Source organism: Heloderma suspectum, chromosome 1, assembly GCF_057233095.1.
Source record: "Heloderma suspectum isolate Gila_16-S chromosome 1, 16-S_ref, whole genome shotgun sequence".
In the NCBI taxonomy this organism is placed as follows: domain Eukaryota; kingdom Metazoa; phylum Chordata; class Lepidosauria; order Squamata; family Helodermatidae; genus Heloderma; species Heloderma suspectum.
In genome coordinates, this window is record NC_139458.1 from 224,527,839 (window position 1) to 224,549,496 (window position 21,658).

At 45.4% G+C, this 21,658-nt stretch overlaps 1 protein-coding gene across 2 annotated transcripts in view; it reads left to right on the forward strand.

Annotated features, from left to right (window-relative positions):
- Positions 1–21,658, forward strand: part of PCBP3 (poly(rC) binding protein 3) — a 111,845-nt gene that overhangs the window by 47,539 nt on the left and 42,648 nt on the right. For both annotated transcript variants that reach the window (XM_084820339.1, XM_084820330.1), the window contains one exon: positions 11,891–11,932. In XM_084820339.1, the coding sequence (XP_084676465.1) occupies positions 11,891–11,932 (42 nt within the window). The remainder of the gene's footprint in view (positions 1–11,890; positions 11,933–21,658) is intronic.

Genomic DNA, 21,658 nt, shown 5'->3' on the forward strand with positions numbered 1-21,658 from the left:
GCTTGTACAAGTTTTATGAAAGAGATTATGGTAAAGAATCCTTGTTTCTTCCACATTGCCTTGGCTTACATACACAAAAATGACATCTGCATTTGTTTGTTTGTTTGTTTGTTACATTCATATCCCACCTTTTTCTCCAAGAAACCCAAGGCGGCATACATGATCCTCCACCTCTCCATTTTTATCCTCACACTAACCCTGTGAGGTAGGTTAGGCTGGGAATCAGTGATGGGCCGAAAATCATCCAGTGAATTGTATGGCCAAGTGGGTACTAGAACCCTCATCTCCCGAGTCCCAGTCCAACACTCTAAGCACTACACCACACTGGCTCACATTTAGGTGCATATTGGAGATTGCTTTATTTAATGCAATCAATGCACATTTTCATGTATTCATTACAATATTTTTCAGAAGGTGGCATTCTGAGATACCAAAGATACAGATATATGGATTCAGAAAGCCAGATTTTCCGCTTCCGAGTGGGGATCTTGTGAAACTGGTTGCCTGATATTGGTCCATCACATGATGGACTCTCTGGTCATTGCAGTTTAGTCAACTATGATGGCTGCAGAGTCCACTCAGTTCCATGGTAACTGCAAAAGCTACTTCACAGCAAGAAGAAACAAGTTGGTCTCAACCCATCCCCTCTGTGCAGGGACAAATGTTACAGGTGGCCAAACATCTGAGGTGGCCATTGGCTGTCCTCAGATTGACCCAGAAATGAACTGATTTGTTTCCCCCAAAATCAGAAACAAATCAGTTCCTTTCCTAAGCCAGTTTGAACTGTTTGGAAAACGAAGACAACTCACTAAATGCAATCCTCCCCCAAGGCACTTTCCCCACCCTTCCCTTTACTTATCAGCATGTGGGAATGGCGCAGCAGGAGCAGGGAGGAGGAAGTGTTTTCTTCCCTCCCTCTCCTTCTCTGTTGCCCTGATATGCTACAGACAAGCATGCCAGGACTTAAAGAGCAGTGGCCCTTGGGACTGGTAGTCCTACACGTAGCCCTTGGGAAAGGGACACTGCTCACTAAGTCCTAGTAGTCTTGTCTGCAGCACAATAGAGTTACAGAGAGGGTAGGGGAAGAAGCCACCCCACCCCACTCACTGCTGTGCTGCTACCACTACTCCCCCTGCATTCTAGTAAGTAAAGGAAAGAGTGAAGAGGGTGCTTTAGGGTGTGGGGAGCTGTTAAGGAATGTTTGGGGCGATAGAGAGGGCTCGCAGGGATGGGAGGGAGAATCCTGGAATCTTCAGCTCAGTTTTTGATCTGGAGAACAATTTGGTGGGATTAAATGTGTCAGTGTACGTGGAAGTAGTTAAGAGAACTGGAAGAACTGGTAGCAGATGGGAAGAATAACTCAGCGACACAGGGGAAAGCTGAGAGAACAGCTACTGGGAAGGGATTCAGCATTAACAATACAGAGACAAGAGCAGGAGGGACACAGAGAGTGAGGAGTTAGAAGCATGCTTGTTTAAATAAGGAACTTTATTTTTATATAACCCCCTGTTGGTTTCTTAAGTAGTTGCAAACACCACTTGAACCATTAAAAGCTCACATCTTCTTTGAGGCAAGCTTCTAAGAACCCTCTACGTTCATTTCCAAGTGAGGCTCAAGCAATCGTCACCAGAACTATTAACACATATTGAATAGGGTGCTCTATTGGACAACACTTTTAAGTAGAAAGTACTACTACATCTCATGATTCCAAAGGAAACTGAGTCTAGAATTTGGGGGGCACAATTAGAATTAGGAAAACATTCAAAATAAAAGAAGACAGAAGGCAGAAAAGTGTAAAAGAAGATAGAGGAAAGAAAAGAGTGACAGATAGAAAGATAGATGCCCTGTTCAGGCATTCAAAAAACGGTTAAAATCAACACTTGAGCAGAAGGAGTACTCCAGCCCCGACCCTCACTTCCATTGCATTTGTTGCTCTGTACTCGTGGATGGTGACTGTCTGCAGCTGGGAGGCTCCTGTATCCGTCGGGGTGCCACATCAGCCAGAATGCGGAAAACTCCACATTCTGGCTCATGTGGAGAGCCCCCACATATACTGGGGCTCCCTGCTGCAAACGGTTGCCCTCCACGCATACAGAGCGACAACCCTGAGGGAAGAGAGGGGCTGGAGTGCTCCTTCATGTGTTGCTGTTAACCCTTTTTTGAATGCCTGAACCAGGCTACCGTAGATAGAGTGTATGGAAGGAAATATCTGGCAGAATTGTTCTCCCTAGTCTCAAGTGCTGCTCACTTCTGTTCAGCCTCCATCCATCTTGGACCCTAATTTGAGGATGTCCTTTACCTCAGCTGTTCAGGTTTTGAAATCCAACTGTCCTTTTTCAAAGAGATAGACATATATTTTCTTTTGCTGTCCTTACTCTCTCTTTACGAGTGGTCCACTTTTTATCCCATTTTAATAACAATTGTCTTAACTTATGAGAAATGTCTTCCTAAACAATAAGCTCTTTTGGCAGAAATATATATTTATTTATAGTTGTTTATAAAGTCTGTTGGTCTTTTCCATTATTTTTAAGAAAAAGAAAAGGGTTTAATTTAGGGAAGTTGCAAACTTTTCATTTAGAAATCCAAAATATTGAACAAGACAGACCCTTAAATAAAGATAATTATATCCACCCCTCAACTGAGAGCCTGGCCCAGTCATAAGAATCAGAGCTGTGTGTTTTTTACTTTCTCTAGCTTAAAGAGATCAGGAATTCTTGGCTTTGTTCTGGATCTCTTCCTCCAAAGAAGAATAGAATAATGTAAAATATACATATATGGAAAATGTTCTAATATTGCATGTCAACCAAGCATGGCAGATAAGTGAGGATGTGAGATTGGAATTTTGCATTATCAATGCAAACGTTAAGGAAGTTAGGAACTGCATCGCATTACAAACTCCACAGCAGTTGAATTGTGTGATGATGCCTGACTGGGGTCTTATAGTAAGGATGGTATTCTGGCTGTGATAAATTGATGTAAACTGCATATCAGGTTCTTTGCTTTGATGCTGCACATTTTTATGCATGAGCCCAAACTTTTGTTTTTGAGCAAGATTCAGGAACTTAATATTTGAGATTTTCAATAATAGCTTTTGAGGGCTGTTGCTGTGATCAAAAATGTTTGATTTGGAATTTAGACATGGGAATAGTTAATCCAGCCATAAACTCAGATGATGGGAAATGAACTGTTTTTCTATCTCAGGTCCTCATCTTTGTAATGGAAATGTTCAGAATAAGGCTATTCCAAGGAGGAAGAAATAATAACAATAGTAATAATAATAGACACTCTATCTGATGCCAGCTAGCCCGCTTCCCACACCCAGTATGGTCGGGGAACTGTGGGGTACACACAGCCTGGCAAAGCCCATCAGGGCTGATGCCTTGCCTGCTAGGTGGGCTGTCCGGTTTATCTGATTGCACCACTATAAACAGCTGGGTAGGACAGCCAGATAAGGGAAACAGCAAAGAATGTCTTTCCCTAATTTTTACATCAGATTGCAGACTGGCTGAAATTTGACCTGCATTTTAGTTCCTTTAGATGTCACAAAATAAAGTCCACAATAGCTTATTAAATTGTTGATGTTGTTCAGTCGTTCAGTCGTGTCCGACTCTTCGTGAACCCATGGACCATAGCACGCCAGGTCTTCCTGTCCTGTGCTCTCTCCCGGAGTGTGCTCAAGTCCATATTCATTGCATCAGTGATGCTATCTAACCATCTCATCCTCTGCCGTCCCCTTCTCCTTTTGCCTTCAATCTTTCCCAGCATCAGGGTCTTTTCCAGTGAGTTTTCTCTTCGCATTAGGTGGCCAAAATATTTGAGCTTCAGCTTCTGTATCTGTCCTTCCAATGAGCAGTCAAGCTTATTAAATACATGGGCCTCATTGATGTTGATTTTGCTACATTAGAAAGCACTTGCTTTTGAAACTTGTATCATCAGCTACCCAATCAGTTTTGGGCACCATCTAGAAACATACCACTGCTATATTCTTAACAAGGGTCAAATCATATGACATGAGATGGGCCTTTACTAGAACGAGGAGAATGTGGTGTACATCGAGAGCTTCTGGATCAAAATAAATGGAGCAAAGAACAAAAGGAACCTGGGGGTTGGAGTCTACTACTGGCCACCCAATCAAGGTGAAGACAAGGATTTTGAAACTTTTGAAAAGCAAATAGCCAATGTTTTAAGGAAGCAGGATGTAGTAGTAATGGGGGACTTCTATTTCCCCGATATTTGTTGGGAGACAAATTCTGCAAAACATGGCCTCTCCAGGAAATTCCAGACTTGTGTGGCAGATAACTTCGTCCTACAGAAAGTAGACAAAGGAACTAGAGGATCGGCTATCCTTGACTTGATCCTAACCAACAGAGATGACTTAGTGGATAAAGTAGCAGTTACAATAACTCTGGGGGAAAGCGACCATGTTGTACTTGAGTTCTTGTAGGGATGTACGAATAGGTACTTACCTTTCGGGGATTATGCTGATGGTTGGGGGGGAGGCGTTCCGTCCCTCCCCCCGGAATCCTCACCGGGGGGGGAGGTGCTCTGTTCCTCCCCCCCCCCCCCGGAATCCTGGCTGGCCGGCTGTGCTCTGCAGCGATTCTGCGGAGCCGCTGGCCGGCTCCACCAGCAGCCGGACATCCGGCCGCTGGCTAGCAGGGACGCAAATGGCGACGGCCATAGCCGCTGCCGTTTGCATCCCTGCAGTCAGCCATGATAGGCTACGTAAATGTTTATGTAGCCTATCACAGCCGATTAAAAACAAAAACAAAAAATGCACGTCTTCGCTATTTGCGTTCCCCTTATTTTCGCCGTCTTAGTCTACGTAAATGTTTACGTAGACTAAGACGTGCCAAAATAAGGAACACAAATGGCGGCGCCCATGAGCGCCGCCATTTGCGTACGCACGTGTGTTTTTTGTTTTAATCGGCCGTGAGAGGCTACATAAACATTTACATAGCCTATCACGGTGTTTTTTTTTTAATTTAGCCGAAATCCTTTTAGGCAGATAGGCAGAACTCTCGTACATCCCTAGTTCTTGGTTCTAAGGAAGCAAAAGCCGAGTGTAGTCAAACGCGTACCCAGGATTTTAGGAAAGCTGATTTTAATAAACTCAGAACAATGATCAGTAAGGCCCCATGGCAAGCGATGCTAACGAGAAAAGGAGTCCAAGATGGGTGGGAGCTTTTAAAAAAGGAAATTCTCAAGGTACAATTACAAACAATTCCAACAAGAAGAAAAGGTGGAAGACAAGGAACCTGGGAACTACAGACCAGTCAGTCTGACATCAATCCCTGGGAAAATTCTGGAGCAGATGATAAAGCAATCCATCTGTAAGCACCTTGAAAACAATGCAGTGAATACTCGAAGCCAACATGGATTTGTCAAAAACAAGTCCTGCCAGATGAATCTGATCTCATTTTTTGATCAAGTCACCTCCCTTGTGGACTGTGGGAATGCTGTAGACATCATATACCTCGACTTCAGCAAAGCTTTCGACAAAGTGCCCCATGATATCCTGATGAGCAAACTAGCTCAAAGTGGGCTAGATGAAACAACAATCCGGTGGATCCACAGCTGGCTACAGAATCGGACTCAAAGAGTGCTTATCAATGGGACCTTCTCAAACTGGGGAGAGGTAACGAGTGGGGTACCGCAGGGCTCAGTCCTCGGCCCAGTGCTCTTCAACATTTTTATTAATGACTTGGAGGAGGAGGTGTAGGGAATGCTGATCAAATTTGCAGATGACACAAAATTGGGCGGGATAGCTAATACTTTGGAAGACAGAAACAAAATTCAAAGTGATCTGGAAAGACTCGAGTGCTGGGCAGAAAACAACAGAATGACATTTAATAGGGATAAATGCCAAGTTCTGCACCTAGGAAAAAGAAACCAAATGCACAGTTACAAGATGGGGGATACGTGGCTCAACAACACTACAAGCAAGAAGGATCTTGGAATTGTTGTCAATCACAAGCTGAATATGAGCCAACAATATGATGTGGCTGCAAAAAAGGCAAATGCTATTTTGGGCTGCATTCATAGAAGCATCGCTTCCAAATCCCGGGAAGTACTAGTTCCCCTCTACTCAGCACTGGTCAGGCCTCATCTGGAGTACTGTATCCAGTTCTGGGCACCACACTTTAAGAAGGATGCAGACAAACTGGAGAGGGTTCAGAGGAGGGCAACAAAGATGATCAGGGGACTGGAAACAAAGCCCTATGAAGAGAGACTGAAAGACCTGGGCATGTTTAGCCTTGAGAAGAGAAGACTGAGGGGAGATATGATAGCGCTCTTGAAGTACTTGAAAGGTTGTCACAGAGAGGAAGGCCAGGATCTCTTCTCGATCATCCCAGAGTGCAGGACACGGAATAATGGGCTCAAGTGACAGGAAGCCAGATTCCGGCTGAACATTAGGAGAAACATCCTGACTGTTAGAGCAATACGACAATGGAACCAATGACCTAGGGAGGTGGTGGGCTGTCCCACACTGGAGGCATTCAAGACGAGGCTGAACAGCCATCTGTCAGGGATGCTCTGACTTGGATTCCTGCATTGAGCAGGGGGTTGGACTCGATGGCCTTGTAGGCCCCTTCCAACCCTACTATTCTATGATTCTATGATACTACCTCAAAAATCCCATTCATGCTGCAAACACAATGGGTAACAGCAGATACACAACAAATGTAAACATTGTTACATTTTCTACCACTTCCTCTGCTATTTTGAATTGGCATGACTTGTATTAATTGTATTGTATTGACTTAAGACTTGTATTTTAACATCTTTGTTAATATCACTTCATACTGAGTACAACAGACCTGCACACTTAAAATCCATTAAGGAATGGGGATCTTGTGGGCCTCCAGATGTTGCTGGACTGCAACTCCCATCATCCCTCACCATTATCTATTCTGGTTAGAACAGACAGAAGTTGCAATCCACCAATGTATGGAGGGCCATAAATTGCCCACCCCTGCACTAAAAACCAAATGTAGTCACAAGCATGTTTGACAACTTGCCAGTGATGAAGTACCCTATTTTTGCTATCACCTTGGGGCTGCCAAACAGTGGGATTGTCAAGCACCTGGCAGGCCACAATACAAGGCCAGTGAACTGCGATCTACCAACTTGGTAGATCGAAGGCCTGGGATAGCTACAGACCACTGCTGTGTTTGATCCACTGGCTCTCCAGACCTTATGTCTATTTAAAGTGATCTTAGCTGATGAAAATGTTCATTTTGGGTAGATTGGTGTCACAGCCATTGCACAGAAGCCTATATATGTATATCTGAATGTGCGTAGCCTCATTACATATGATCCATACCCTCAAAAAATAGAGGATAAGCTCCTGTGCAAAAGCAGTGTGGAATTCAGGATCAGGATGAGTGGGCACAATCCAATCCCTTCTACACACAATCACTTCTACCCAGAATGAACACTTGCACAGTGCTCTTGATAGATATATTTATTTATTATGTTTCTATACTGTCAAATAGCTGAAGCTGTCTGAGCAGTTCACAACTATATATTATATTCTACAAAAAGTGCAGTGTATTTGGGATATATGGAGGTGCTTTCAGCAGTCTTGTCTAGTCCCTGGCAACTGATGACATAATCCAGGTTCAAGGCCCTTCTTTCCAGGGCAGGACGAGCTGTAGGGAACTCAGGAGCTAGCTGAAAGTAAAGACCCTGTCAGAGTTCCCCTTATGACCTGGGCCCCCATGAGCAAGTCCTTAAGGAGTCCCACCTTCTTTTTTTTAACTTCCCCTTCCCACTAATGTGGGGTTTCGGCTGTAGATGTGGGGTGATTAGCACTTCAGACACTTGGGTTTTAACCACAACAGTTTACTGGTAAATTAAAGCAAGCAATTTACAACAGAGGAAGCAATTCTGTGGCCGCTAGACAGCAGCTAGACAGCCATAGAATATCTTGTTTTCCGGGAACCAACCTTGGATCCCACGCTCCAAGGTCGGTTCCTGGAGAACCGACCTCCCCCCACTTCTGCACTGCCTCGGAGGCAGCGTAGAATAGCCTTCTCCTCCACACTCACAAGAGCAGCACAGATCGGTCAAAAAGGGGCATGTCTGGGGGGTGTTCCAGGGCAGGGAGGGCGGAAATGCCTGTACGACACATCCAATGTGTCATACAGCAGCCTCCTCCCCCACTCAGCCCACCCCCCCCCCCCGCGGCTAGACAGCTGCAATCGGCGGTCTAGCCGAAAATGCAGGCCAGGAGAACCGTGGAGGGAACGATGCCCTCCGTGCTCCAGATTAAGGAATCATCTGCTTCTGAGTCCAGCATAGTGGTTTTATCCTTAACATAAACAAGTTCTTTAAATTGGTTATTAACCTATTCACAGTTAGAGATCACAAACCCACAATTATAGGACTGTTTCAGACTTGCTACACCTTGGGGTTTGTTTTGTTCCTATTTGGGAACACCCATTTCTGCGGGCAAAGGGTTTGCAACCTGGGGCAATTGCTCTTGATATTGCTGGTCTGGCCACATGAATAGCGGGCTGTATCCTTGGGGTAAGAAGAATCATTTGGAGGTTTTAAAAACTCCTTTTTGACTAGGGGTTTTCCCTTCACCCCTTTCTTTTCAGACTCCAACCTTGGGCCCAAACCTTCCTGGTTTTCAATCAGTTTGTCAGCCATTTCAGCAGCGTGGCTTATAGTGTGTGTCAGGATCCTTATCCTTAACCTTCAGCTTTATGTAACCGAAAATAAAACTGATCCAGAGCTGATTCTAGCACTTTTTCCCTTGCATCAGCCTTAGCTTCCTCTATGCATTTCAGTAGCAGGGTTTTTCAGTTTTGTTCCAAATTCCACCATAGATTTACCAGGCTGAGCAGCTAGCATTTTGAACTTTTTCTGAAGTGCTCAAGATCCAACCCAAACCTTTTAAGCACAGTTTCATTATATTGAGCATAGTAGCTGGGAGACTATTATAGAACTCTGCCAGCTCCCTTTTTATTGAATTAGGCACAAACTTCATATATTCACCCTCCCGTAGTCCCCACTTCTGTGCTGCCCGTTAAGGTGGTCAGGAACACCTGTGGGTATTCTCCTGGGATGCAAGCTGTGAAGTCCTTGGGGATGAACCTGGCTGGGTCCTCCTGTCTCAACTGTGCCATCTTTTCCTCATGTCTGTGTTGCTCCTTTTACAGCTTTTCCTCATTCTGCCTTGTTCCTCTTGGGCTTTGTGTTGTTCCTCTTGCTTCTTTTCCTCGTGTCTGCATTGTTCCCTCTGGGCTTTCAGTTGCTCAGCCAGCAGCCAAATCCGTTCCCACTCCAGCTTGTTCTCCTCCTTCTTCTTAGCCAGCATCTGCAGTTCCCTTTCTTTGAGCTCCCATTCTTTTGCTTGGACCTCCAGAGGACTCATGGGCCTCCCTACAATAGTTGCTGCATGTATGATCAGCATTACTTTGAGCTCTTCCACAGTTTTTTCTTCCCACTGCAAATTGTCCTTTTTCCATTTGTCAATCAGGGCAGTTTTATTCATAGAAAGATATTGGCTCATCTTGCTAGCCTCTCTCTTCCCTAATCCTCAGACCCAAAAATAAAATACACTGCCTTTCTTAGCTCTATTGGTAAAACCCTGAATATTTTGGAGCCTTTGTTATAATCTCGCCGCTGCCACCATATGTCAGGGTTCCCCTTATGACCTGGACCCACTGAGCAACTCCTTAAGGATCTCTTGCTTCCTTAAGAGTCCCACCTTCCTTCTTTTACCTTCCCCTTCCCACTAATATGGGGGTTTGATTGTAGACATGCGGTGTTAAGCATTCAGATATGTGGGTTTTAACCACAACAGCTTACTGGTAAATTAAAGCAAGAAAATTGCAACTAAAGGTATTTACAGAATAGAGCTGACTGATACAAAAGGCATTAAGATAAAATAAAGGTTGCAAAAATGCAAGTTCCTCTACTCTAGCTGCACTTAGACTTCTCCAGGCTGCTAATTCCTGCTCTCTCTTCAGCTCTGATCTTCTGACTCTGCTCTTACTGGCCCTCTCTCTGTCTTTTTTCCCTTCCTTCCCCAAAACCAAAAGTACTGTTTCAAACCTGAAGAAATGAAACTTCTCAGGAAGATGAAACTTAACCAGGGAAATTACACTACTCTTCTCAGGGATACACCCTCCCTCTAGGCCTGACCTTTTTACCATGACTCTGTAGGCCTCAAACCTTCACAGATGCTATCCCACAGAAGCAGCCATTCTGATTGCCTGCAGAATAGTCACACAAAATAGCATCTTTTGAGGTGTGAGGTCTTAAGCCTGATCTATGTCCAGTAGGGATGGGTGAACTCACCTGAGTCTGCCCCGTGCCCCACTTGCTGGACCCTTGCCAGCTGCCCTTGCCTCCTCACGCTGGGACTGATGGTTCGCAGGAGCCCAACAAGTGGCCACCTGCTTCCCTGACAAGCTGCTTCCCAGTCAGCTTGCCAAGAGCAGCCATGTCCCTCTCTGCTGGGCACCAGCAGAGAGAAGTGGGGTTGCTCAGCTGCAGCAGGATGGGGCGTCTGCTGTGCCCCCTCCTCCTCCTGCTTGGTTGGCTGTCCTTGACAGCTGACCAGGCAGGAAGGGGCCTTGGCTGCCGCTAGGGATGTTGCAGGTGCCCTCCTGGATGCTCCCCACCCCATCTGGTGAGCACCTGCCATTTTGCTGACTTGTTTTTTTTACGAAAAAGGGAGCTAAAAAAACTGTGCATAATATGCACATACTTGGGACAGGAAAGCTTAATCTACACAATATTAGAGGCATAATGCCTCTAATATAGCCTCTAATAATGTCTCTACTATTGCATAGATTAAGCTTTCCCAGCTCAAATGTGTGCATATTTAAATATGTGCAGGGTTTTTTTAGCTTCCTTTTTTCATAAAAAACCAAGTCAGCAAAATGGCAGGTGCTCGCGGGACAGGGCTCGGGTGACTGCAGATGGCTCACCGAGTTCTTGGGGGATCGAGCGTGGGTCCAGGGGGACTCGAGTGGGGCGGTGCTTCAGCAGATGCATGCCAATCCCAGATGGGGGTAGGTTCACATATCCCTAGTGGGAACCCACCAAGCTCAGACCCCCAAATGGACACTCATGATATCCCTAAGGTCCAGTTTGGTGAATCAGAATTTATGCAGGCCTGGGACCAGAGTGGAGTAGAAACAAACATTCTGATGTGGTGAAGACACAACCACATGATTTTTCTTATTATGCGAATATGCCAAGATGTGATTGACATGTAAAAAGATTGGTATTCTCCAAGTGCTAGGGATGGATGAGAAATTTGCTCAATCAAGTTTTTTTTTACATATTTACTTGATCTGTACCTCCTGGAACTGATCATGGAAAGGGACACAATCTGTGGTTGGAATTCTGTAAATTTCCAAGCTTATGATGAGTTCTGTGACAGAAAAAAAAAATATGTTTGACAACATGTGCACATTTGAAAAATGCACAAAAACACTGCATACATTACAATGTTCACAAATACACATTAATCAGTGAGGGATGTATCAATTAATGCATCCATTAGAAAAAGGACACAAAAATGCATATCGATTTTTTTCTGTAAAAGAAACCCAAACTCAGATGGAACTGGTACAGAATGAATGTGGAGGCGGGAAAAGAAGGAAGTCCACAGAAATGAACTGTTTTATTAGGTACATACATTTTATAGTGCTATATATCACAATATACTTGATATGTATGTCCCACTCAATCTAAAATAATGGATGATCCTAAGATCCTGGTGGCAAATAGATCAGTGGTGATTTTTACAATGAAGAAAGAATGCTATCAGGCCACTGAAATCCCTCTAACTGTGGTGTAAGCAATTCCTGGACACTACCATCACAGTCTTATACTGCTTGTTATTGTTTTTCTTTTGCAGGCCTATACAATTCAGGGACAATATGCTATTCCACACCCAGATGTGAGTTTTATCTTCATTGTTTGTATGATGTTTTCTTTCTTATCTCACCTGCATGCTACTGTCAAATACAACTAATTAATATTAGACATTAATATTAATACAATTTTCTCAAAGTCTAGTATTGGTAATAGCCTTTTACCTATTAGCACTCAACTATATTTCTACTGAGGACTTGGCCTGTTGTCAAATTATCTGAATTATTCTGTGCTATCCCTTTGACGCACACATGCATATACATGTATTTTGTGCCTCAGGTACTGGCTGTAAAAAAGCTGCTTCCTCTACTTCTCCTTCAGAAATTGCTGGTAATCAGATGCACCATCCTAATAATCTGTCCATATGCTTATTTTATGATATAGCTATACCCCCCAAATCTTATACATTATGTGCTTCTCTCAGACTTTGCTTGCTGAGATGAACCTACAAGTTGGTCTGCCATTGTACGTATCCTCAGTCATAATGGAAAAGAAGCCTGAATGCCTGGCGATGCTGAAACCCTCCCTCCCAGACTTCTAGGGGAAAGTATTTTTAGACTGGTGATGGTCATCACTGTACTGACATCCTAGCCATAGATTAAAGTGAAGTATGTAGTTATATGTTTAGCAAAAAAAAAATTTTTTTAATGCAGGATTATCTCTAAAAGGAAATATAAGGAACACTGAAACATAATCTTGTAATGTTATCTGGAAATTCTCTCATGAGTATGTTTAGTACAGTCTTCTTCTCTTGTAAGATCAAAGACTGACAGAGGTAGTAAACCTCTGTGTGGATTATACTACTCCATGCAGGTGGGAGCTCACTTTGAATTAATTAAAAAACATTCTGTGCAGGGAGAAGAATTCTAGCGTAGCCTCCTGACATGTTTTCTATGTGTAGGAATGTTTTTGTATGGATGATCATTTGGTTATACTCTGAAGAGATACAACCAGGGATGGGGGAGAAATTCATTTTAATGCAATCTTACCTAATTCACACTTCTCGAACCAATACATGATCCTTTGGTATTTGCACTTCTCTGTATTTGTGATGTATTTGTGGAGTTAATGAGCATAAGAATGCATGTATTAGTGAAAATAACATACAAAAATGCATTATGTAGGCGGAAATTGCTTGCAAAAATATGTGTATTAGGCAAAATTGCATACAAAAAAGGGTACCATAGAAACGTGCACAAAAATGTGTAAGAATTATCATGTGGACTTTAAAACCGTACACAAACTGATGGAGAAAAAGGGCAGAATTAAATTAAGACTGGAAAAATGAAACACTGAGAGAAACCAAAATTGACTGAGTTTCCATCAGTATATATAATCCATACTCAAGTTTATCACCTCAAGTGAAAACTACACTTTTGAGGGTTTGTGTTGATTTGAGCAGGTGGGTTTATAGCAGCATGAGGGGGAGGACTGAGGAAAAGATTCTGGGCATATTTATTCCTTGCACGCAGCCAGGGATGTACACCTAACATAGAGCTATAAAATTACAGAAGATATAGGAACAGAAGGTAACAAGGAACATAAAACAATGTCCTATGTAAATCAGTTGCATACCTCCCTGTCATTAATATTATGAACAGTAACTGTCATCCCATGTCACAAAGAATATATCAAATAGAAATAGTTCAGAAAATAATAGAAATGATCAGGGGTCAGAAACATTTTCCAGATGAGAGATTAACAGTGCAGTCCTAGTCTACTCAGAAATACATTCCATTGAGTTCAATGGGCCTTACTCCCAGGTAAGTAGGTATAGGCTTGCACCCTAAATTAATGAAAACCTGTTAGCTTAGAAAAGGGGCAGCTAGGAGAAGTTATTGAAATATACAACTATGAAAAGACACTCAAGAAAGATATGTAAAGAGAGTTTTTGCCATTGGGCGGTATAGAAATATAATAAATATGTGCTTGGGTTATGCAGAATGCATACACAAAAATTCACTTCTGACCTCACTATGCTGTAGCACTTTCACTTTGGATCCAAGGTGGAGCCTTGCTTCAGTTTCTGAAGCTTTTGGTGTCTCCCCATTTATTAGAATGGGGAAATCAACAAATTGCGATAACATTTTTATTTTTATTTTTTTGCAGCTTTGGATGAAATTTGTAGGCATAGTCACTCTTTCTCAGCAGATAAATCCTGCCAAATTCAGACAGATAGGTGCAGGGGACTTTGTGCAACGGAAGCCTTTTAAAAGGTGGAGGGGGGAGTGTGAGATATTTGCTTCATCGTCATTTCATGGGCAATTTGTGTAAACATGCTATACATCGTAGAGATGCCCCTAAGTACATTCCTTGCAAAAATTTTAGAAAGATAGGTGCAGGAGTTAGTAAGTTATGATGAATGAAAAACTGTTTGAGACTTTTTTGTTTGTTCTGTTTTCTGCTCAGCTGGCACCAAAGTCACAGAGGGCAAAAGTGTGATCCATCCACTCCATCAAGGATGAAGCACTTTCTGGACACAATCCTATGCATATTTAGACCCAAAAAAAGTGCCACAATCTCAGCATGGCCCAGCCAGCAATGCTGGTCGGGGCATGCTGGGAGTTGTGGGGCTTTTTTTCTTGTCAAAATATGCATAGGATTGTGTCCAGAAAGTGCTTCATCCTTGATGGAGTGGATGGATCACACTTTATAAAGTATATGGAAATGTATACTGTAGTGCTTGTTACACTATATAAGGGTGCAAGGGACCCTTTAAAGATTGGAGTCTTTTTAAAAGGGATTCTCTTAGCCCGCTTTTGTGGGCAATTTGCTGTGTTCTTTTCTGGGTGCCTTGTGTAATTCTGTTACACACACCCACTGTTGGAGCAGTGCTTGGTGCAATTATAAAACCCTACCTGCTTGTAAAGCCCTCAGAGCACCACCAGCACCCTAATTTTTCAGGCAGAGAGGGTGTCTGGGAGAGGAGTGTTCACTGTTTCAGAAAGCTGAGAAGCCCAGCTCATTACTTTGGCTTTACACCGAGAGCAAGAGTGTAATTGTACATGTAAAATTCCCCTGCGTATAAAGTCCTCCGCACCCCTCAGGCAGAGGGAGTGAAAGAAGCCCAGATCATCACTATGGCTTTACATTACTCAGTGGGACAGGAAGCTGCAGAAGTGGCAAGACCAAGCTATGCTCCCTGGCTGTTTGGAGCTCATGTGTGGCCTGCTGTAATATGTTACTGGCAGGCACCACCTTTAGCAGGAAGATGGTACTAGGGATGTCAGAGAATTCTGCCACAGATCTCAGTGAAGCCAAACACCAGTGCATTCGGCCTCCCGAAATCCGTGGCGGAACGAAGCCCCCCACCCCACCAACCCGTGAAAGGCGTGTGAAACGGAGCACTTACCTGGTGCTATCTGCGCTTAGGGGTGGACGAAAGTCACTTACCTGTCCTCAAAGATTTCCCGCGGTGGGGGGGAGGCGCTTCGTTGCTCCCCCCGCGAAGTTCAGGCCAGGGGGGAGGCTTCCTGCCTCGCCCGGCTGAAATTCAGGCCGGGGGGGAGGCTTCCCGCCTCGCCCGGCCGAAATTCAGGCCGGGGAGGAGGCGCCTCGCCTTGCCCGACCGCTAACTAAACAGTTAAAAAAAAAACGCCCCCGTGATAGGCTACGTGACGATTAACGTAGCCTATCACGGCTAGATCTGCAAAGTCAGCCGTGATAGGCTACATAAATCGTCACGTAGCCTATCACGGGTGACTTTAAAAAAAAAAAAAAAAAGCGCGTACGCAAATAGCGGCCCTCATAGGGAGCCGCCATTCCCGTTCCTTATTTGGTCGCTGTAGTCTACGTAAATGTTTACGTAGACTACAGCGACCAAATAAGGAACGGGAATGGCAGCTCCCTATGGGGGCCGCCATTATCCGTACGCGCTTTTTTTTTTTTTAAGTCACCCGTGATAGGCTATGTGACGATTTACGTAGCCTATCACGGCTGACTTTGCAAATCTAGCCGTGATGGGCTACGTTAATCGTCACGTAGCCTATCACGGGGGCGTTTTTGTTTTTTTTTTCTTTTATTGCAATGGCGGCGGCGGCAGCCGGTCGAAAGATCGGCTGCCGCCCCTGCCCCTGACGAAGACCCGACGAACCGCCGGCCGGACCCGCCGCCGGGAGGGACATTTGGTAAAGGTAAGTCCCGTCCCGGGGGGGGTGCAGGGGGCGGGGGGTGTGGAGAATTTCTCCCCGAAACTTGTTCGGGGGGCCGAACACGTTGGCGCTTGGCCTCCCGAAGTTTCGGGGAGAAATTCTCCGCCATCCCTATCTGCACTGCTTTGCGAATGGCGGCCACGTCTGCGGCCGCCATTCGCTTCCCCATTTAGGCCGTGATAGGCTATGTAAATGCTTACGTAGCCTATCACGGCTAACGCAGGGACGCCATTTGCATCCCTGCGGAGGCCGTAATAGCCTACGTAAGTATTTACGCAGCCTATCACGGCAAAAAAAAAAGGGAACGCAGCCGCCGTAGCTGCCGCCATTTGCGTTCCTGGTTTTTTTGCCATGATAGGCTACGTAAATATTTATGTAAATATTTACGTAGCCATTCATGGCAAAAAAAGGGAACGCAAATGGCGGTGGCTGCGGCAGCCGCCATTTGCATTCCTTTTTTTTGCAGTGATAGGCTACATACATTTGTGTTCCTGTTTTTTTTCGCCTTGATAGGCCACTTAATATTTACGTAGCTTATCACGGCCAAAAACATGAACACAAATGGCAACCGCTGTAGCCACCGCTATTTGTGTCCACAGGCTCCAGACGCCTGCGAATGCACCCAGCCAGTGGCTCCACGGAGTTGCCACGGAGCAGAGCCGGCCGGGTTAGGATTTCGGGGGGAGGTGCAGAGCGCATCCCCCCCACTGCAAATCCCCCTTTCGTACATCCCTAGGTGGTACCCTGCCATCCCTCTACCTGTAGCCAGGGAGAAAATGGTGTGGAAGCTTGACTCAGGTTCTACGGACCACGTACCTGATTGGGGAACTGGTGTCAGCAGCAGCCCCATACTGAACAGGCAGTAGTGAGACGTCAGGCATCTACCAGTTAGTGCTGGTTCTCAAGCTACTGGTGAAAGCCCTGAATGCTGCTACTGTCTCTGCTGCCACAAACACACAGGCTGAATCTACACACAGTGGTTTTACCGTTGTCATACTGCAATGATAACTATTGGTGCACATGACACCAACGGGCACCAATAGTTATTACTGCAGTATGATACCGGTAAAACTGCTATGTGCAGATTCAGCCTACAGACACAAAATGCAATGAAGTATTGTAACAGATTTTGATAAGATCCTTCTATGTCCCTCCCAACAGCTCTTTGGTTGGAAGCAAAAAGGAAAGCCCTGGTAAAGTTATTCCCTGGTTAGAAGCTAGAGGTATCAGTCACAGAACTCCACCCCCTCCCTCTGTGTCAGGTGTTTTCCTTTTATGGAGATCTTGGGGGAGGTTCAGAAATTGGCCCACTTTGCGGCCCACTTTACATTTGTAGTGGTCCAAATTCTTCCAAAGAGGCTAGCTTTGGTTTGGTATTTGAGGTTCATCTGAAGTGGATGCACACATCCTATATTTGCAGCTTCACATATTATTACAGCCTCTATTTAATATTTATTTAATGGTAATGCTTGTGATGTGCTGTAGGAAACATGGAACAGGCATGTTAATCGTTCACAGTTCCTACATAAGAAGAAATGTGCTGAATCAGACCAAAGGCCTATCTAGTCCTGCATTCCGTTCACACAGTAGCCAACCAGATGCCTATGGGAAGCCGACAAGCAGGACATGAGTGCAACGGCACCCTCCCACGGATATCCCCAGCAACTGGTATAAAGAGGCATACTGCCTCTGATACTAGAGGTAATACATGGCCACCATAACTAGTAGCCATTGATAGTCTTATCCTCCATGAAATTAAACAGAAGGAAGGGGGAGAAAGTGGGGATGGCAGGAAGTGAGTAGGGAGGGGGAGAATTTCATTTGGGTTGCAGGCAGTTCAGTAAGAACAGTAAGAACTGCAGGCAGTTCAGTAAGTCCCTGCATCAATAGGCGGACTAGAACACAATAATCCTTTGCAGTTTAGTTTGCAGAATTTTGCATGCAATGCTCTGAACAAAAAGTGTGTATAATAGGGATGTCGGAGAATTTCTCCACGAATCTCCAGGAGGCCGAATGCCAACACATTCAGCCCCCCGAAATTGGTGGGGAAATTCTCCGACACCCCCCACCCCGGGATGGGACTTACCTCCTGCGAATGTGCCTCACGGCGGCGGGTCCCAACAGCGGTTCGGCAGCGGTTCAGGAGCGGAGGCGGCAGTGGCCGGTCTTCCGACCGGCTGCCGCCACCGCCATTTCCAAGTAAAGTAAAAAAAAAAAAAAGTGATAGGCTACGTAAAGATTTACGTAGCCTATCACGGCTAGATTTTCAAAGTCAGCCGTGATAGGCTATGTAAATCTTTACGTAGCCTATCACAGCTGACTTTGGAAAGAAAAAAAAGCACGTACGCAAATGGCGGCGTCCATGGGCGCCGCCATTTGCGTTCCTTATTTAGGCACAGGTAGTCTACGTAAAGATTTACGTAGACTACGGCGAAAATAAGGGCAACGCAAATAGCGTTGCCCTTATTTTCGCTGTAGTCTACATAAATCTTTACGTAGACTACCCGTGCCCAAATAAGGAACGCAAATGGCGGCGCCCATGGGCCCTCCATTTGCGTACGTGCTTTTTTTTTTTTCAAAGTCAGCCGTGATAGGCTACGTAAAGATTTACATAGCCTATCACAGCTGACTTTGAAAATCTAGCCGTGATAGGCTATGTAAATCTTTACGTAGCCTGTCACATTTTTTTTTTTATTTACTTTTTTCTTTCGCAGCTGGAGAGGCGGCGCGCTCCCCCCCTGCCAGAATTTCGGCGGAGAGGGATGGGGCACCTCTCTCCTGGCCAGAATTTTGGCAGGGAGGGGCGGGGCACCTCCCCACCCACCAAGAATTTCGGGGGGAGAAACGAAGCGCCTCCCCCCCCCCGAAAAAAGCTGCGGGACCAGGTAAGGGACTTTCCTCCATCCCTAGTGTATAATAGGGATGTCAGAGAATTCCGCCACAGACTGAAATGGGATCGAATTCCCTTCAGTCTGTGCCACGGAATCCTGTGCGGAACGGCACCACGAGGTCCTGAGGAGCCAGCAGTCATGTGGCTTTTTTTTTTTTCATCTGCACAGAGTCGCGAAATTTTCATAAATAAAACCGCAAGGTAGTATATTCCAATAATAAATATGAAAGTTTTTTTTTAAAAAAAATGATTTATGCTCACCGCCTTGTTTGTGGGTGTTCTTTTTCAATTGAAATCCTCCATCTCTGTTTACATTCAGCCAAAACACTTCCTCATCCTCGGGGCTTCCCAAAACAAGGCTGTCCTAGGTGTGCCTGAGCGATGCACTCTTTGTTTAAAGCAACTAGGGATGTCAGAGAATTCCGCCACGGATCTCGGGGAGGCCGAATGCCAGCGCATTCGGCCCCCTGAAATCGGTGGTGGAACGGTCTGCCACACACCCCCCGCCACCCCCTGGGACGAGACTTACCTGGGGCGGATCTTCCTGGCGGCGGCGGTTCCGGCGGCGGCAGCGGCTGCGGCGGCCGGTCTTCTGACCGGCTGCCACCGCCGGCATTTCCAGGTTTAAAAAAAAAAAAAGTGATAGGCTACGTAAAGATTTACGTAGCCTATCACGACTAGATTTTAAAAAAACACCGTGATAGGCTACATAAATGTTTACGTAGCCTATCACGGCTGACTAAAAAAAAAAAAACCCCAAGTACGCAAATGGCGGCGCCCATGGGCACCGCCATTTGCATTCCTTATTTTGGCACGTCTTAGTCTATGTAAACATTTACATAGACTAAGACGGCGAAAATAAGGGGAACGCAAATAGCGTAGATGCTACGCTATTTGCGTTCCCCTTATTTTCGCCGTCTTAGTCTACATAAATGTTTACGTAGACTAAGACGTGCCATAAGAAGGAATGCAAATGGCAGCGCCAATGGGTGCCGCCATTTGCGTATGTGCGTTTTTTGTTTTAATCAGCCATGATAGGCTACGTAAACATTTACGTAGCCTATCACGGCTGACTGCAGGGACGCAAACGGCGGCGGGTACGGCCACCGCCATTTGCGTCCCTACTAGCCAACGGCCGGATGTCCGGCTGCTGGCGGAGCTGGCCGGCGGCTCCGCAGAATCGCTCCGGAGCACAGCCAGCCCACCAGGATTCCAGGGGGAGAGAAACGGAGTGCCTCCCCCCCCCCGGCCAGGATTCCGGGGGGAGGGACAGAATGCCTCCCCCCCACCACCATCAGCATAATCCGCGAAAGGTAAGTACCTTTCATACAGCCCTAAAAGCAACGCTGTTTGAAAGAAAGAAAGAAAGAAAGAAAGAAAGAAAGAAAGAAAGAAAGAACGAACCTTTTAAAATGACCATGCCGGTCTGAGCCCTGCATGAGTATTATTCCCCCTGCTAGGCTTTCTGTTTCCACATCCAGCCTTGTTGGTGACGTTGTGAGGCTAAAATGGAGAGGAGAATCAACTCTGTGCATGTCTACTCAAAAGTAAGTCTTACTGAGTTCAATGCGACTTACTCCTACACATGTCAGCACCCCACTTGCCCCCAGCTCAGCTTTGTATTTCCACATCCAGCTCATTAGCAAACCTCCTGTTAGTTATCTCACTGGGTGACTTTGGGCTGGACTCTCACCACTACACCACACTTCTGTTATGAAACTCATGAAGAAAAAGAGACAGTATAATGGAAAGTTCTTTCTGAAGCAGTCACTTCACTTGTACAAATGCAGCATGAAGGGAAAGATCAGCAACCTTCTCTTTGTTTGAATAAAAAGCACACTCTGCACATGCTCAGGGAATGGACAAAATGAGGAATAAACATACCAGGGAATATGAAGAACTATATTCTTCCATGATGTGCGTGTGGGGGGGGGATCTCTCTCCATCCAGCTGTTCCCTGGGAAAAAAAAAAACCCTTCACCCAAGGGTCTCCTGAGATAACTAACAGGAGGTTTGCTAATGAGCTGGATGTGGAAATACAAAGCTGAGCTGGGGGCAAGTGGGGTGCTGACATGTGTACGAGTAAGTAGCATTGAACTCAATAAGGCTTACTTCTGAGTAGACATGCACAGAGTTGGTTCTCCTCTCTGCTCAGCTTTGTATTTCCACATCCAGTTCATTATCAGACTTCCTGTTAGTTATCTGAGGTGGGGGGGGGGACCAGGGAGTTGGATTTCTGGGAACTGAGCTCAGAGCGCTGGCTCCAAGCTCAGTTCTCATAAACTGAAAAATGCTATTGCCATCGAGACACTGTCCAGTGGCCACAGGATTGTGCCCTTAGGGACCTAACAATTTATCTGCTGGATCACACCATCTAGTTCAGCATCCACCAATTTCCCACAGTAGTCAACTAGGCAGTAGCTCTCCCCTGTTGTATGTCTCCACCACCTAGTAATCAGTATCTGGTATTCAGATATACTGCCTGTATGAACTAGGGATGTACGAAAGTCACTTACCTTTTCGTGGATTGTGTTCGCAGTGGGGGGGGGAGGAACTCCGTCCCTCCCCCTGAATCCTCAACCAGGGGGGAGCTGCTGCAGACACAAATGGCGGCCGCCATAGCAGCCGCCATTGGCATCCTCCTTGCAGCTGTGATAGGCTATGTAAGTATTTACGCAGCCTATCACGGCTGGGCAACAAAAAAAAAACA